This window comes from Bos grunniens, chromosome 2, assembly GCF_055505025.1.
Source record: "Bos grunniens cultivar Pamir isolate PY7600 chromosome 2, Bosgru_T2T1.0, whole genome shotgun sequence".
Lineage (NCBI taxonomy): Eukaryota > Metazoa > Chordata > Mammalia > Artiodactyla > Bovidae > Bos > Bos grunniens.
This window is the reverse complement of record NC_141166.1, coordinates 97,138,093-97,157,101: the sequence shown is the minus strand read 5'-3', so window position 1 is coordinate 97,157,101 and position 19,009 is coordinate 97,138,093. Positions and strand designations below refer to the sequence as shown.

At 38.4% G+C, this 19,009-nt stretch overlaps 1 protein-coding gene across 3 annotated transcripts in view; it reads right to left on the bottom strand.

The window, feature by feature from the left end:
* GPD2 (glycerol-3-phosphate dehydrogenase 2) overlaps nt 1-19,009 on the bottom strand; it is a 151,054-nt gene that overhangs the window by 52,307 nt on the left and 79,738 nt on the right. For all 3 annotated transcript variants that reach the window (XM_086369275.1, XM_086369285.1, XM_086369272.1), the window contains exons 4-6: nt 17,645-17,769; nt 16,233-16,330; nt 15,070-15,233 (exon numbers count right to left, since the gene is read on the bottom strand). In XM_086369275.1, coding sequence (XP_086225401.1) covers nt 15,070-15,233; nt 16,233-16,330; nt 17,645-17,769 — 387 coding nt within the window. The remainder of the gene's footprint in view (nt 1-15,069; nt 15,234-16,232; nt 16,331-17,644; nt 17,770-19,009) is intronic.

Genomic DNA, 19,009 nt, shown 5'->3' with positions numbered 1-19,009 from the left:
CGCATGACTTTTGTATAACATCTCAGTGTATAAAAACAGACTCTGGAAAATAAAGAATGGGGATCAGTTTCTCGAAATACTGGTCTCCCCATGTCACTCTCTCTCTCTCACTCTGGTTGAGTCTCCATCTGGAGCGTGGAACCCGCCATGCTTACTAATTATGCCTGGGCTTCTAAGATCCGATCGGGGAGGCCTCAGTGTCTCCTCTCCTTCGGGAGAACGGAAGGACGCCTGCGGCCTACGTAAGTGGTGCAAACTTCTTGTCTTGAAGTTTTATTGGTCTCCCGCGTAAACCAAGCCACTCAGCCTCTTTTCTCCACTGAATTTTCCTACTGAGCTATCCTTATTCTATTACTCTTTATATCTTTAATTAATATCTAATTGAAGCTATTGTATCCTGACCCTCGCCGACGCCGTCCCCGCTTCGAATACCCTGGATCAGCCGGGGCTGGACCCCGGCAGCGAGGGAAGACCACGTCCTCAAAATCTGATAGTGGAGGACAACTGTAGGAGAGAGGGGTATGTGCCACCAAGCACACACAAGGCCTTCCCAGGAACGCCAAGGAACTTAGATGCAATCAAAGGCTCGAAGATACAAAAAGGGAGGAGGATAAGTTTCAGTGAGTGAGTGAAGTGAAAGTCGCTCGGTTGTGTCCGACTCTTTGCGACCCCGTGGACTGTAGCCTGCCAGGCTCCTCTGTCCATGGAATTCTCCAGGCAAGAATACTGGAGTGGGTTGCCATTCCCAACCCAGGGATCAAACCTGGTGTCTCTCACACTGCAGGCAGATTCTTTACCGTCTGAGCCACCAGGAAAGCCCTAAGTTTAAGACAAAAGTTTAAATCAAAATGTATGGATTGAATTAATTCTATTCACATTTGAGGAGGATGACAGAAGAAAAGAACCAAAGTTATATTAAACAGCAAAGGTAGCAAATTAAAATAATTAATCTTCAGCAAATGAAGTATTTAACTGCACCTAGGTACTTATATTGTGGGTTCGATCCCTGGGTCGGGAAGATCCCCTGGAGGAGGGCATGGCAACCCACTCATTTTTGCCCAGAGAATCCCATGGACAGAGGGGCCTGGAGGGCTACAGTCCATAGAGTTGCAAAGAGTTGAACGTGACTGAAGCAACTTAGCACACACGCACGCACAGGTGTTTATATACTTTAAACGTTACTCTAAACTGTATGTTTGTTTCATTGTGTTTGTATTAATCATGTTTACACTTGGCTCTTTTAAATACGATCTTTTGCTACTTAAAAAAATTGACATAATTGAATGGCTTTCCCTCTTTATTCATATTGAAGGATCATGAAGACATGAGTTTTACCCAAAAGAGATGAGAAAAGAAATATCCAAAGAGAAACTAGAGGGAAGAGATAAAAATATATATTAATCTTGCTCTACACAAAATATATTTCTTGTAACTCCCATGTACTCTTATTTTTTTTAATGTTTTTTGAAGAGGCAACTATTGAAAAAGATAATTTGGGTTTATATTATTTCCTCCAGTCCATCCTAAAGGAGACCAGTCCTGGGTGTTCATTGGAAGGACTGATGGTGAAACTTTCATACTTTGGCCACCTCATGTGAAGAGTTGACTCATTGGAAAAGACCCTGATGCTGCGAGGGTTTGGGGGGAGGAGGAGGCAGGGGACAACAGAGGATGAGATGGCTGGATGGCATCACCGACTCGATGGACATGAGTTTGGGTAAACTCTGGGAGTTGGTGATGGATAGGGAGGCCTGGCATGCTGCGATTCATGGGGTCGAAAAGAGTCGGACAGGACTGAGCGACTGAAATGAACTGAACTGAAGGAAATGGGAGTAGTGAATTTGTCTGATTTGTAAATTCTGACTGTATTCAGATTACTTTTTAAAATAATAATGTATTTACACCCTTTCTTTTGCCAAAAATAGATCTGAATAAATACTGAGGTACAACACTTTGCACACAAAAGATTATTGAGAGAGAGGCAGAGAGAACTCTCTGGAGCCTCTCCATGGCTATCTTTCAGTCAGTTTGTTCTCTGTAAAGAAAAGTAAAACGGCATGAATTCCTAAGCCCACTCATTATTTTATTTCTCAGGTTAAAAATGAGAAGAATTTAAAACACCTGGAAAATAGGAAGTTCCTGGTATACTAAGAGACTTCAGAGTTACCTGCTGCTACTGCTGCTGCTAAGTCGATTCAGTCGTGTCTGACTCTGTGTGACCCCATAGACGGCAGCCCATCAGGCTCCCCCGTCCCTGGGATTCTCCAGGCAAGAACACTGGAGTGGGTTGCCATTTCCTTCTCCAATGCATGAGAGTAAAAAGTGAAAGTGAAGTCGCTCAGTCGTGTCCGACTCTTCACAACCCCTTGGACTGCAGCCTACCAGGCTCCTCCATCCATGGGATTTTCCAGGCAAGAGTACTGGAGTGGGGTGCCATTGCCTTCTCCGTCAGAGTTACCTATCCCAAGTTAACTCAGCTATATATTAATTATCTTTGACATAAAGACATTACACACAAGTTATTTGATTTGTTCTTAACCTGATAGTTGTTCATCTAACCCCTATGTTCTCTGACCATTTTCTCATCAAAGCCTTATTCTTCTGAATAGACAGTAAATTACCACACTGGTAATACTTTTTCAGTGAATGCAAGGCTATCTCTTAGGTTTTCAATAGTAGAGAAGCAGCAGTTATACAAACTGTGCAGGAAGTCAGTTGTGTGCGTGTGTGTGTGTGTGTGTGTGTATTTAATGTGCAAAGCTGGAGTTTTTTTTTTTTTTTTAAGTAAATGGTTGTGTGGTTCATATTTTAGGTGGATGAATATAATGATATAAGGAGCGTTTTACTAATATGGAGAGTGACATGAGTAAGTATTAATAGTAATAATGAAACCAGTTTGAAATTCACATTCTAAAATAGTGGTCTATTTGGAGCCAGAGAATATAATCTACCAAGGTGTTAGTTTCATTTATAAGAATGACTTTTTTTCAGTTTTTCTATATTATATTAGCAGAGCTCGGTTGTAGAATTTGTAGTTGCAACTGCCATAGGGGCTTTTTAAGTGAAGCGACATTTTTATCAGTGCTACTTCTTGTGAGGGTAGACACCAGCCCGGCCTCCCACTACACTAAGAAAGCCACTGTGTGCTGTGTGAACAGCTAAATATTGATTTGACTCTTTTTTCTTTCTTCCTTCCTTTTCCTGAGCATTATCTGGGCAAAGACTCTTAATCTCCCCGAAAGAATTCTAGAAAACATGCTAGAGTGCATAGATCAGTGGACACCTGGGGACTCTGCCAATAGACAGTGCCAATAGACCTGTCATACAATAAAGTAGTAAGAAAAAACAGTTCTAAAGATCAATTACTCCGGCTTTTTTTATTTCCTATTTATTTCTCCACATTCCAGTGGTAATTCTTTCTTTCCAAATATGATCTGCTGCTGCTGCTGCTGCTGCTAAGTCACTTCAGTCATATTCGACTCTGTGCAACCCCATAGACGGCAGCCCACCAGGCTCCCCCATCCCTAAGAGACCGTATCTTTGAAGGAGAACTACTTTGAGACAAACGTACTGGGGGATAGTAACTTTAAGCTTCAGTATGTGGTACATTTAAACAGGGCTCCTATTTCTTGGGAGTGTGTTTTCCCAAGGTCTCTAAAACAGAAGCGGAAAATAAAAATTGAAAGTCTTAACCATAAACTACAATTAATTAGCTTCATGTCTAAAAATTTTAATTCTATTACTATAAAGAATATAAAATAAAATTTTACTAAGAAGTGTATAATTTCATGTATTAGGATAAAACAGATCCATCTATTTAAAAAGACTGTACTTAACATGAATATTTAGTCTGAAGATTGGCTTTAAACACAAGCAGATGATATGTACCAGGTTTTAGCAAATTTAAACAAATCAGAGGATGACAACAAAAGCATTTGAGACTCACAGCCTAATTTTAATCTCCCTATACAGATAAACATCAGAGAAGGCAATGGCACCCCACTCCAGTACTCTTTCCTGGAAAATCCCATGGATGGAGGAGCCTGGTAGGCTGCAGTCCATGGGATCGCTGAGTCGGACACGACTGAGCGACTTCACTTTCACTTTTCCCTTTCATGCATTGGAGAAGGAAATGGCAACCCACTCCAGTGTTCTTGCCTGGAGAATCCCGGGGACGGGGGAGCCTGGTGGGCTGCCATCTATGGGGTTGCACAGAGTCGGACACGACTGAAGTGACTTAGCAGCAGCATACAGATAAAAATAGTGGATGTGCCATTGTTTTGTGGTGTCCAAAGAAACAAAATTTCATTTTCATTTATAAAAATAAAAATAATTTGGGACTTCCCTGGTGGTCCAGTGGTTAAGGACGGGAACCTGCCTTTCATTGCAGGGGACTCTGGTTCTATCCCAGACTCTCTGGGATAGATCTGAGATAGATCTGGGATAGATCTCTGTACTCCACAATTAGAGAGAAGCCCATACGCAGCAGTTAAGCCACCACAGCCAAATAAATAAATAAATTTTTTTAAACAAAGAAAACTAACTTGAAAATATTGATGATGACTAAGGCTGTATGCACCAATGCATATATCTTGATCTAAGCAGCGAACATGACTATAATATTTAATTACATGAAATCTGGTTCCTAGATTCTTTTTAAATTCACCTTTTCAAAACTTTGGGGCTCCTTATACTACCATGGAATGAAATATTAATTATATTAGATGAAAAGAGAAAGGCATTACTATTATCCAAGCAATGGGAGGAGAAGCAAATGAAAGTGTACATAATATATACACATATGCATACACATGCACACAATGAGAGGATAAGCCAAAATCCTATTTTTTAAAATGTTATCTTTAAGGAAAATGAGGAAATGGTGAGAAGGGAGAGAGGCTAGCCTTATTTTGAATAGTTTTTGTGTCTACTTTGACTTTGAAGCCCTGTATCTTATATTTTTCTTTAAAAGCACACTTTTAAAAAGAGAAGTCCCTAAAAATAGAAAACAAAATTAAAATGATCTGTTGTATCAAGCTGATGGCTTAGCCACACTGATAGAAACTATGTAAAGTAGCTTTAAAAGACAGTAATTCATATATTCCTATTGGTGTATACTCTAGAACAACAAAAACAACAAAACTGCAACAACAGAAATCTTAAACTGGTTTCAATAATAAAATTTCTGGAGGTATGATTGATGAGATTAAATAAAGTCATGTACACATGAATTTAAGTATAATTATGTCTAAGAGGGCTTCCCAGGTGGCACTAGTGGTAAAGAATCACCTGCCAATACAGGAGACATAAGAGAAGCGAGTTCGATCCTTGGGTTGGGAAGATCCCCTGAAGGAGGGCATGGCAACCCACTCCAGTATTCTTGCCTGGAGAATCCCATTGACAGAGAGGAGCCTGGTGGGCTACAGTCCATAGGTTTGCAAAGAGTCAGACACAACTGAAGCAACTTAGCATATATGTCTGAGAATTCATCATATTTTTCTTTTTTAAACAAAAATTTTTTCTTAACTCTGTCTATAGAAAAGCCTAGAAATGACCAAGTAGCAATGAATATCCCTAACAAATAGATTATGGTCCCTAATTATCATTTCCCACAGGAAGAAGTCAAAATTTATTGGAGAAACGAATGCTTTCAGATCTAGGTCAGAAAAGTTTATGAGATTAGCCTGGATTATTTTGTCATAGCAGATAACACAGTCATCATAGACCACTGACAGCTCATCAAAAGGGATCAGAAGCCAACTTTAAGAGGTGCCCATAAGTCAGAAAAAGGCTAGTTTGAACATCAGATCAGATCAGTCACTAAGTCGTGTCTGACTCTTTGCGACCCTATGAATCGCAGCACGCCAGGCCTCCCTGTCCATCACCAACTCCCGGAGTTCACTCAGACTCACGTCCATCGAGTCAGTGATGCCATCCAGCCATCTCATCCTCTGTCATCCCCTTCTCTCCTGCCCCCAATCCCTCCCAGCATCAGGGTCTTTTCCAATGAGTCAACTCTTAGCATGAGGTGGCCAAAGTACTGGAGTTTCAGCTTTAGCATCATTCCTTCCAAAGAAATCCCAGGGCTGATCTCCTTCAGAATGGACTGGTTGGATCTCCTTGCAGTCCAAGGGACTCTCAAGAGTCTTCTCCAACACCACAGTTCAAAAGCATCAATTCTTCGGCACTCAGCCTTCTTCACAGTCCAACTCTCACATCCATACATGACCCCTGGAAAAACCATAGCCTTGACTAGACGGACCTTTGTTGGCAAAATAATGTCTCTGCTTTTCAATATACTATCTAGGTTGGACACAACTTTCCTTCCAAGGAGTAAGCGTCTTTTAATTTCATGGCTGCAGTTACCACCTGCAGTGATTTTGGAGCCCAGAAAAATAAAGTCTGACACTGTTTCCACTGTTTCCCCATCTATTTGCCATGAAGTGATGGGACCAGATGCCATGATCTTCGTTTTCTGAATGTTGAGTTTTAAGCCAACTTTTTCATTCTCCACCTTCACTTTCATCAACAGGCTTTTTAGTTCCTCTTCACTTTCTGCCATAAGGGTGGTGTCATCTGCATATCTGAAGTTATTGATATTTCTCCTGGCAATCCTGATTCCAGTTTGTGCTTCCTCCAGTCCAGTGTTTCTCATGATGTACTCTGCATATAAGTTAAATAAGCAGGGTGACAATATACAGCCTTGACGTACTCCTTTTCCTATTTGGAACCAGTCTGTTGTTCCATGGCCAGTTCTAACTGTTGCTTCCTGACCTGTATACAGATTTCTCAAGAGGCAGGTCAGGTGGTCTGGTAGACTGATACATTTCAAATATATTTAGAACCATGAGTTTAATTAATAATCTAAAAAAACTCATCACATTTGGAGTATACTAGAAAACTAATTCATTATTATTGAAAACTAGCATATAAATGAAAGAATCTAGCATTTATCCAGAAATTTTATACAAAAATGCATCACAAGGTAGCCAAAAAGTTAATACTGGGAAATTATAACTATTCTAATTAATGAATGAATTTGGAATGGCAGAGTTAGAAAAGTGCCATTTTAACCCTCTAACCTCTAATGACATACTGAAATCAATCTAGAAAATAATCATGACAAAAAGGCAAGAAGACCAGTGATGGAAATTCATACCACCACCTAAAAATTATTTATGACAAAACAATTTGATCCAGCCTCCTTGTAGCTAATCACTAAAGGTGTCTCACCTCCCCGCCTCCAATAAACCACACTTCCTGTATTTTTTGCACTGTGGTGGCTCAGTAGTAAAGAATCCATCTGCCAAGCAGGAGACATGGGTTCGATCCCCGGGTTGGGAATATTCTCTGGAGAAGGAAATGGCAACCCACTCCAGTATTCTGACCTGGGAAATTCCATGGACAGAGGAGCCTGGTGGGCTACAGTCCATATGGCTGCAAAAGAGTTGGACACAACTTAGTGACTAAACAACAACAACCAATCTCTTAAATCTGGGATGCCTCTGTGATTCACTTTAAGTAGAATATGGTAGAAGTGACACTGTGTGACTTCTAAGGCTAAGCAGTCTTGCATTTAAGACTCGGTCTCTTGGTTCTCACTGGGGTAAGCCAGCCACCACATAAGAAGTCTGACTACGCAGAAGTCCAACTCAGCCATGTGGAAAAGCCACGATGAGAGAAAGATGTGGGACCAGCCCCCAACTGGAGTAGTCTTCTCAGCCCAGGAGCCAGACATGTAGGTAAGAAAGCTTTCAGAAGACTCCAGCCTCAGCCAGCACCTCACTGCTTATAGGAGGGGTCCCAAATGAGAAACACCCAGGTGAGCCCATCCATCCTCAAAACTCTGAGAGAGTCCATTGATATTTTGAGTCACTAAGCTTGGGTGTTGTTTCTTTTGCAGCAACAGATTAATGAGACAGGCCTAAAACCACTGTACAGGAAACACAAAGGAACTGTTAAACAAAACCATGAGGAAGGAAACAAAGGGAGGGATGGGAAACTATTAGTTAAAAAGAATGAATTGGTACACAGAAACCTTAACTAGGATTTTGTTTATTTTATGGGTTTATTTTTTAATCGGGAGCCAATTAAAGTTATGATATTATAGGTGGCGTAGGATCATGATCAGACATTTGATCTTAAGGAATTACTGTTAAACATTTTAAGTGTGGCTATATTTTAAAGAAAATTCTTAACTTTAAAGCTATAGACTGAAATATCCAAGGATGAATATTTGTTATCTGGGGGCAGCAAACAGGTGGATAGATGAAGCTGGGCCATGAGTTTATGTGTTGAAACTAGAAGTTCATTTTATTACTCTCATTATTTTGCATATGTCTGAAGTTTCCTTTAGTTAAAAATGCAACTCTTTGGCTATGTTTTGTTAAAGCATATAACTGACTTAAAACCTAATATAGCTGAAAGAAGACATAGTGTTATAACTTTTTGTAAAGTTCTTTATGTTTAACCAAGGAATAAAATTATTTTCACATCACTGCATGTCCAAAATATTGATCTAGCTATTTAACTCTGCTTCTGAACTTCTCCTGGAAAACAGGAATCATGATTTCCATTCCAGTATATGCTGAGTTTGATCAACTAAGACAATTTACGGGGAAAAAAATGTTTTGAAAACCATACTCTGCTACGCAAATGCAAAACATTATTGGTAGTGGAGATCACGTTTGGCCCGATATTTGGAATATATGCAGTGAGCCCTCTCAAAATCTGTAAGCTCAGAACTCTGTCCTTAATGCATTTGGATCTAATACTAGTCACAGTGCTTAGAAAACAGAACCTTCAGAAAGATTTTTTGGATGAAAGAGTAAACTGGAGGAAAGAGGGCATGGAGATTTTTGATACACTTGCTTTATCTTTGATCCTGCATCTTTTTTAAAAGCTCAATTAAGCAACAGAGTGTGAGAGAGAAGTTATCATTCTGTGACCCCACCAGAAGTAGTTGTTCAAACAACATTTGCATACATATCCTTCTACTGGTGAATTTTAGCATTGTTTTTAAGCTTTTAGATGCAGAGTTATGAATTACTATCTCAAAATGAATTACTATCTCAGTATGCTATACCTGATCAAACCTACTTTTGTGTGCTTTTGATTTTCTTAAAAAAAAAACTAATTATAAGAGAATAAATTTAATATATGATGGTATTTAATACATGATGGTCAAGTGAGCAGTAAACAATTGCAAGCTTTCCTAGGGGCTATTTTGCTCTGTCTCACCATCAGGAAGCTAAAACATATGTTGGATGTTAGCCTGGGTGGACACAAATGTGCCCTATTTACTCAAGGTTTCCTTTGAAGCCACAATTTATAAGTTTTGTTTCTTAGGGGTACATGTCAAACTTCATTTAGCATTAGTTGGTATCCAGATACACTGAATAGCAAAAAGGCAGCATTGCGGGGCAAAATATATGACTGCTATATGAGCAATAATGTCAGTTTCATTTATGTAACTCACAAAAAACAAGAAGAGAAATACAATGGAAAAGCTGACAGGAGGAAATCAAGATAAAAATTATTCACTAAATTTATTTAAGTGTAAAACTTCATATAGACAGGAAAAATATTAAAAGTAATAGGTTTTAAATCAACATCCAAGAAGTAGATAATTTTAGAGTAAGTTCTTTTAAAAAGTGTTCTTTAACCCTTAAATTTCTTTTTTTTTAACCCTTAAATTTCAAATAAATTTCAAACAATATATACTTATGTAAACATATGTGTGTGCACAATATTTTCCTTTTTCCTAAGAATGTTTTACAAATTTTCTGGAAGAATCTGCAAATTGTAAATATATATATATAAATATATATGGGGACATTTGTGGAATTGATGCTTTGCTTTAGAATATTTTTGTGAAAAGCTGAAATTTGATGGTTGATACAATATGCATAAAATTGACCCAAATAAAACAATTAAAATTTAAATAATTTTATACTTAAAAAGTTATTTTATATTTATATTTATTAATTTATTTGAGGCTCAAAACCCTTCATGAGCAACACATTATAAACTAAATTCATAGATGTGCAGCTCAAAACTCAATAAAGCTTGTAAACTTAAGCCATCTACTTTCATAGTATTGGCTGCTTCAGTTGCACTTCGTTGTTGTTTAGTTGCTCAGCTGTGTCTGACTCTCTGTGACCCAATGGACTTGTAGCCTGCCAAGCCCCTCTGTCCATAGGATTTCCCAGACAAGGATATTGGAGTGGGTGGGTTGCCATTTCCTCCTCCAGGGGATCTTCTTGACTCAGGGATTGAACCCACGTCTCTTGCATTGGCAGGCGGGTTGCTTACCGCTGAGCCACCATGACAGTCTGGAAAGCATTTTTCAAGTATGATTGCTTACAAATGTAAGACAAGTTATCATACCATCTTCAACATATATTTTCTACGACTCATCCCTGTTGTTCAGCTCAGCTTAGTTCATTCACTTTCAATGCTCTATTTTACTCCATTATGTGAATACACGATAGGTTACTTATTCATTTGTCTCTTGCTAGATATTTGAATTATTTTGCTTTTTGAAGTTATTCCCAGTGCTGCAATAAACTTTTTGTCCATATCTCCTGGTTGCCACATGTAAGAGTTTCTCTGCAATTTATAAAGGATGACAAATTACTAACCCAGTGGTACAAAAAAGAAAAATCAAGTTGAGTATTCCAGAAGTAGAGTAAATGTCAACATATAACTCCAATATGGACATTTATTTATAAATTACATACTTGTACTATTGTACATATATATATATATATATATAATAGCCATTTAAACCTTATGTAAAAAAAGACATTTCTAAGGAATTTGATAGAAACAGGTCTAAGTAAAAGTCCCAAAATACTCTGCCTTACCCCCAGTTGAGGTCCTGTGCAACCCAGGAGGTTCACACAACCACTTTAGGATCACCATAACAACCTCACAAGAACTGTATTAAGAAGCACAGAGACAAACTTGCATAATGGCACAGCTATTTCATTTGTAAATCCATACTATTTGGTTGTTTATTGTATCTATTTCTGTTCTGAAGAAATCAATGTATCTGTCAGATTTAAAGTGGATAACACCCAATTATAGTTCAACAACTGCGTTTATAAAATGTAAATGAGGATTAAAGGCACCATCTTTAGGTTTGACTTATGCTCCAAAAACAAAATGAAACAAAAATGAAAACACAAGACCAGAAAAAAAAAAAAGATCACCTTTATGTTACTGGGTAATTGATTTTTCTTTCCTTTTTTTAAAGCTTTCAAACTAGATAAAATCAACACCTTAAAAGACTTGTCTTTAACCCAGGCTTTCTTTTATTAAAGTATACAATTGTGGGTACATGCCTAGAGGAATAATAGTTTGTTCCTAACAAAAGAGTCTGGATTCCACGATATGCCTTTAGCCAGAGGCATCGTTCCCCAAAGCACACAGCTAACTGCATCTCCTGCTGTACCTGTAACAATTTAATTGTATAAGTCAGCCTAGTCAAGCATCTCCAGCTCATGACTGGGAGACATGAAATTCATTGTCATTATTGTCCCTGTCATTTTGGATCATTATATCCTGCTGCAGAATTTTCCTCACTTCAGTGCATTTTTACCTCCAGGAGCCAGGGATTATAGCTGAGGTTGGGGTGGGGGCAGGACCGTGAACTACATTTACCTCGGGGGAGCCAGAGATTAAATTGGCTTTGCTCTCTCACAAGCTGAATTCATCTATTTGTATGCTGTGAGTTTTAGGCTGGAATAAAAATGAATATTCTAGTGAAACTTGGGTTTCAATTCCCTCTTTGAAACATGGCTGTAACCAACTTTTATTTACATTAGGAAAGCCAATGTAATTTCTCGTAGGTTGCTATTTTCACATGTGTATAAGGAATACTTAAGGGCATCATCGAGTATGAAATAACAGATATCTCTCTCTGTCACTGCCTGGACTCTCAGAAGGAAGGATTTAAAGCTGTAATTTTGTTCTCCAGTTGCATCTTCCAGAAGCTTAATGGGGGTATCTTATGGTTTTAAATATTTAATGATTTTTAATTATATCTCATTTTCTGTGTACTGGATTGGATGAGTGAAGTTCAACTAGAATGGCAGCAAAGATCTTTAGGATCAAGCAGAGTAAAGTTGACAGAGGAAGACAAGTAAGTTTCTGAGAAAACTGGCAAATCATCCATAGCTGGCTCAAGAACCTCACAGCCTGCCAAGTCACCTGAGCCTGTCGTGCCTTAAACACTTCTTGCTGATGTGGGAAGAGTTCCAACAGTCACCAACCTATACATGGAAACCCACGATCAGTGGTAATGGCCACAGACCGGTACAGCTGGTCACTCTCTGGTAGGACGGGAAGAGGGACAGAGTAAAAACACTGGACTAGTCTCAGGCAGAAAACCAGTAAGATGACTGTATCGTTTTCTCTAACATAATATAAAAAAGAAAATATAACCTGGTAACTCAGTTGCATCTGACACTTTGGATCCCATGGACTGTAGCCTACCAGGCTCCTCTGTCTATGGCAATTCTCCAGACAAGAACACTGGACTGGAGTGGGTTGCCATGCCCTCCTCCAGGGGATCTTCCCAACCTAGGGATCGACCCAGGTCTCCCGCATTGCAGGAAGATTCTTTACCATCTGAGCCATCAGGGAAGCCCAAGAACACAGGAGTGGGTAGCCTATCCCTTCTCCAGGGGATCTTCCCGATCCAGGAATTGAACTGGGGTCTCCTGCGTGGTTATGTTGTTGCTATTGTTAAGAAAGGTTTATCTTGTAAATTACAATGTTCAGAATTCAACTGCAATGGTATATGCTTAAGTATTTTTTCCTTTCTGAAGTACTTTGGTAGCAGGATAATAATGCTATTTTTCTGGTTAAAGAGTAAGTCATCCTTTCCTTTCTCTGGGCACACATTTATTACATTTAATTCCTTTCTATATACTCCTTTCTACCTTATTTCCATGTTGTTATTTAATTTGCTCATCACACCATTAGGTTTAACAAGAGTTGCCCTACCTGTGAATACAGCTGTGAAACTGTAGAACTACACTGTTTCACGTTGCTGTTTTGTCTTGCCTCAAGCATGACATAGTTGGACCTACATCATTTCAGAACAAGATTAAAAAAGAAACTATTTCCAGTGACTAGAATGATTTTTACTTTTTCAAGACTTGGGTTTCACAATCAATTTTCAAATATCAATTTGAAATTCTTTTAAAAAATAATTTTTAAACTTTTCAGTAATCTTTGCTAAACTCATAATTTTGCAATCTGTAACAAGCTATAAAAGCCAATTGTAGATTAAAGAAATTCTCCTTCCTCTGATTTTAATATGATAATGTTTCTCCTGCATTATGTGACATAGATTTCCCTTGGTTTCTCTATGTAATCAATAAGAATCTATAATTCATAACAATATCAAACCAACATAAGACAGGACACCACAAATTCAGATATGACATCCACTAATACTCCCCCTCAAGGAGATTCAGATATGCACAAGCTAAAAAATAAAAATAACAAATAAAAGTAGTTTGTGTTCAATAGATCACATGGTAGAGAAAATGGCCAAGTACTTGAGAGAGTTTGCATGGAAGGGATTGAAATTAAGAGGCAAAGGGCACAAACATTTCCGTGGCAGGATGGGCAGGGGTCCATTTGCAGAATGCCTTCTGATTCCTCCTGCACCAAAAACCTCTTTAATGTAATCACCCAACAAACTACAATGGATTAACGTTAAGGGTTTGAAGAAGGGAAAAAAAATTCACAGTTAAGATTGTCCTTTAACATGAGATTCAATCAGGGGCACCAAAAAAGTAGTTAAGTGCCCTCCTGTGGTGTTTAGATGCTGCAAGGCACTGTAAACTGCATTTTCTGGCTTTTAACGTTTGTCAAAGACACTTAACATTTTTCTAACATTGTTGCTCCTAGCATACGTTCTTGAGTTTGTCCCCATTGCCCCATCTTCATGTATACATTTCACATTCATACATGAAAGCCTGACAGATAGCTAAATTGATTCAGAAACCTAACATTGAGGAGAAACAAAGGGGGTAGCCTAAAAGATATCCTGTATTATGAAGTATAAATATCAAAGTCTCCTGAAAAAAGAAAAAAAGAAAATATTTCTTCATACTAAGAGTTTAGATATCTAACACTAAATACATAAGATCACATAGTGGGATTTTAAAAACTCACTGAGCTATGGGGCCTAAGCTATCCTTTGTGTCACAAAATTTCTAAGACTTTTTGAACGTGTACAGTTATCTGTGTCCAGCTATTTATTTATAAACAGAAATTCCTGGACTATTTTCCAATTCCATTCTCCCTTAAGAAACGCAGTAAAATTTCACAAACAGCTTTTCCTGTGATGTTTTGTGTTGTATTGTGGTTCATCTGGAGCTATGTTAAGTGGTTAGTTCCTTCAAATAAAAGTGTACAAAACTGTACTTGTTAACACACACACAAACACAATGAATGAACACTGAACACCAGGCAAATGGGTACTAGATAATGTCACTGTTAGAAAATATCTGATAACAATAAAATAAGCATTCAAAACTGAGGGACTGAAGAAAAAAAAAAAAAAAACAACAGACTAGTTTAACAGATGCAGTGTTCGTCTACCTTCATCACATAAATTATATGTTCAAGAATTGTGTCCTGTGTAAAATATGAATATGTCCATTTCAGCCCAGAGGCATTTTTCCCTAGGCTTATAACCCCTTGAAAATAGAGGTTTCATCTAGAAAACCTAACAGATCCTCAGCTGCTTTCAACATTATAATATATTCATAAGGCAAGCGTTCACTGGCAAACACATAACAAATTAAATGGCATGAAGGTGGGGCCCAAAATGCACAATGATGGAAAACGGACCAAACCAACCATGAGATTCAAAGTCGAAGGAATATTCAAGACCGAGTGATGTTAAAAGCAAAACATTGCTTGCAGAGTGCACATGTGTGTTTGTGTATTGTGTAAGATTAGCATTAATTAGTATGCAAAACTATCTCATTAAGAATACACTGTAAGGGTCATGAGTATCCTGAAAAAACAAAAATCACGTACCATCATAGTAGACAATTGCTCCCACCAGTTTGTCCTTCTGGAGCATTGGGAAATGCTCAAGGGCTCTTGATTTGCTGAGGACATAACTGCTTTTCAGGCAATTACTTCCAGCAACCAGATCATATAGCTTGATTCCTACCCAGTAGTATGGTAACTGCCACCACCTACAGCATAAAGAGGGGAAAGGTTTCTTTACAAACAGGGTATAGAATGTCACTTTATATGATACTTTTTATTAAGAAAAACAAAGTATATCTAGAAGTGTATTGCATAAGAAACAAGAGAAGTGCCTTCCTATTCTGAGACCAGCCCAGCTGAATTACATATATAAATGAATCATCTCAAAGGCAGTGGTTCTGGACCTGACTGCATATTAGACTTTCTAGGGAGCATCAAAAACAAACATAGCTGCCTGGATCTTGTGTTCCTAGAGATCAATTGAACTAGACGAGGGCAAAGACCAGAGTGACTCTAATGTACACCCAGGGTAGAGACTCATTGGCATGAGATATCTCAAACCATCTATGACAAAATATAGACAAAAATTATAAAATCTGTTTCTAGACCCCACAACACTCATGCAGCTAACAGAGCTACATAATCCTGTATTTCCTATTATCTGTCTTCCAGTTTAAGTCAATTTGATGGATAGCTCTAACAATATTCAGAAAATTGGGTTTAATAATTTACGATTATCTGACACCTACAAACCAAATTTCAGGTTTGGTTAACTCAGAAATTTAAAATGACACAAAATGGCTTAGGGTTCGGAGTTGATATATGTCAGTTCAGATTTTGCAGCAGGATTCATTCTGGCTCTGCATTTTAGCCTGCAAATGACCCTCTTATGTTTCCCAGAGCAAATGCAGTTGTTCCTCTATATACTCTCAGAAACTGGAGTTTAAAACGACTAATTATAAAAGCAGAACACAAGCCACTTTGCCTTCAAGATCTAGCCCTCAGAGGTGAGTTGGCAGAGAGTAATTTAGAAAAAGTCACACTTTTTAAATACAACAAAGGAAAATATTTTAAAAGGATTAAAGATTAGGACCAATTACAACTACTTTAAGAAATACACACTGAGGAACTTCTGCCATTAAAACTGGGTTGTTCTATTGGCCTCGGATAAGCAAAGAGTATATTGATGATACCAAAAGGCTTACTTGTAAATTGGAAGCATAATAGGCAATGGAGCTGATAAATGGGGAGCAATTTCCAGCAGGTTGGCACGCTCATGAAGGGCTTCTTTTACCATCCTGTACTGAAAAGCAAAACAGAGAAAATTAGTTTGGCAGTAACAGATCATAATATTTTCAGATGGCAAATAGACACCCTGCCAACTGATTGATACACAGAAACCTCTCTACCTCTGAGTGAGGATGGCTCCCTCCTAATCAAATTTCTAATAATACATCATGCTGTCAACCTGAAAGATTTTTTAGAAACCTTAACTGTATTTGCATAGGAGAAAAACATGCTGTCAGAGTTCCTAGGTGTAAGATATTTTCCTGACTTGAGTTACAAGATTATTTTAACAATTTATCTTGCATTGTCTGTATTGTCCCTTTTCTCAGCCCCCCATAATATTTTCTCATGTAAGAAATAACAGATTGTTCAAATTCATGTTAAACGTTTTCTTCTTGCCTCCACTAGCCCAAGCAGACATAGTACTTAGGAGTTGCATGGTATTTTAGAAATGATCATGAAAAAGCTTTTGTCTTTAGTTTTCATTATCGCTCTCTGAAGACCCAGCATTACTATCATAACACTAATGTTTACAAATGAGAAAACTGAGGCTCATAGAAATTGAATAAATAAGTTATAGCACATCACAAGTCATCTGATTCTAAACCCTACGCTCTTTTCTTTATGTCCATCAAGGTCCTAAACAGACATGTAAGAAAAGGGGACAGAGTCAAAATCGACAATGTCAAGTTAGTGCTGCTGTGTTTTTCATGGACGAAAAGCAGATAGGGAGTTCAGCTGTTTTTTTTTTTTTTTGCCCCCTCTGGGAAATGTCATCTTCCACACTGCCTTGGCAGTTTTCAAATGGTGGCAGACTGGACACAACCAAGTGTGACATAAAAAAAAAAAGCATGACTCAGATCATCTTTTCCTTCAGAATATGTCAGTGACAATATGCAGTGTGACTGCATTTGCAGCTAAGATCAATTTAATACTCCTTATGTATTACAACAGAGCTCCCCTGAACCTGCTTGGAAAGTAGCAATTTGGTGGCCATTGGTCAGAAAAACAAAACAAAAAACAATCACAACTGTTAAAACGTAACATATCCAAAAGTGATTTGGTAAATCTGCTACTTTGACATGTCTGTGTAGAAAAGGACCCTGGTTACTCATGAACCTGTTGCTACAGGAAAAAACAACAACAACTACAAAAAAAACCTGACACACCTCTCCTGAAAGACACTCCAGCAGAACACACTAAATAGGTATTTCCAGTAGGAAGAAATCTTAAAGGCCATTAAAAAAAAAAAACACCCAAAAACTGATTTAATTGGGTAGAAAAAAAGCATAGTAACAATTTTTGTTTAACAACCAGCATACACAATTACCTGCTCAATATCCAACTTCATGATAGCCTTCTGAAGATATCTCACACCACCATGGATCAATTTAGTGCTTCTGCTGCTGGTCCCCGATGAGAAATCATCTCTTTCTACAAGGGCTGTTTTTAGTCCTGTGTAACCAGAAAACCAAATTAACTTCTTAAATTACACAATTTGTATGTAATTCATTAAAGGCACTTCTCCAGGGTAGAGACAATCACAAGAAAAATTACTCTGAACATGGATAAATTTGTATTCAAAGTGCAGTACACTGTCTATATTATAATGAAGAGATTTTAGTCTCTTCCTGGGGGAAAAGTCAAACCAGAACTAGAAGCATATTAAACTGTGAATGAATCACAACTAGAAAATATTACAGTGCAATTTCATGGCAGTAATATACTCTGGTGTGTTTAGAGGGTTGAAGGGAAGACTGGCACCCATCTTTACCCATGTAAAGTTAACTCAGTATTGTTACGATGCCTTCGGGAACTGACATTTAACTCCTCACTAAAAGGGTCCAGACATGTGCCAGCCTCTCAACTTCAGTCAACTCTAATGCACATGCATGTGTGGTCAGTCAGTCATGTCTGACCTTCTGTGACCCTGTGGACTGTAGCCCACCGGGTTCCTCTGTCCATGGGGTTCTCCAGGCAAGAACCCTGGAATGGATTGCCATTACCTTCCTCCAGGGGATCTTCCTGAGCCAGGGACCAAACCTGCGTCTCTGGCATTTCCTGCATTGCCAGGCAGATTCTTTACCACTAGCGCCACCTGGAAAGCCCCAACTCTAACGCATCACCATGAATCTAGACTAGCCGTCCACATGCATTTTCCTCTTGCCAGAGTGGTGTGAGAGTGGGTGTAAGACAGGAAAAGAGATCAAAGACATCAAAACAGAAGAAAAAAAGGAGAGGATACCCTCTGATGTTGAGTTTACAGTCTAATTGAAGACATGCAAGCACAACACTGTAGAATTACAAAGAAAAATACAGGCCAGGACAAATGAACCCAGTACAGAGTACCCATGAACAAAGACAGTATTCTTGGGAAAGGTGAGGCTGAACAAGGACAAGTCATTCCAGCCTCCTTTCTCTTTGAGAGTTGCAATAACTCTCTTAGGAATGAAATAAGTTTTGTTTTCTTGCAGACACACCTCTGCCTCTTCAGGATTGGGAGGACCAACAGTACTATGAGTCCCATACGCTAGTTACAGATGAAATCCAAAACTTCAAAAGACCCAAAGTATACATCAACACGAAGCCAGGAGGAATGTTCATGGCTTGGCGTACTCTTGGGGGATGAGAGAATGTCATAGAGTCCAATTACAACGAGAATATGTAACTGGAGCAGTTTGGGCTCACAGAGCTC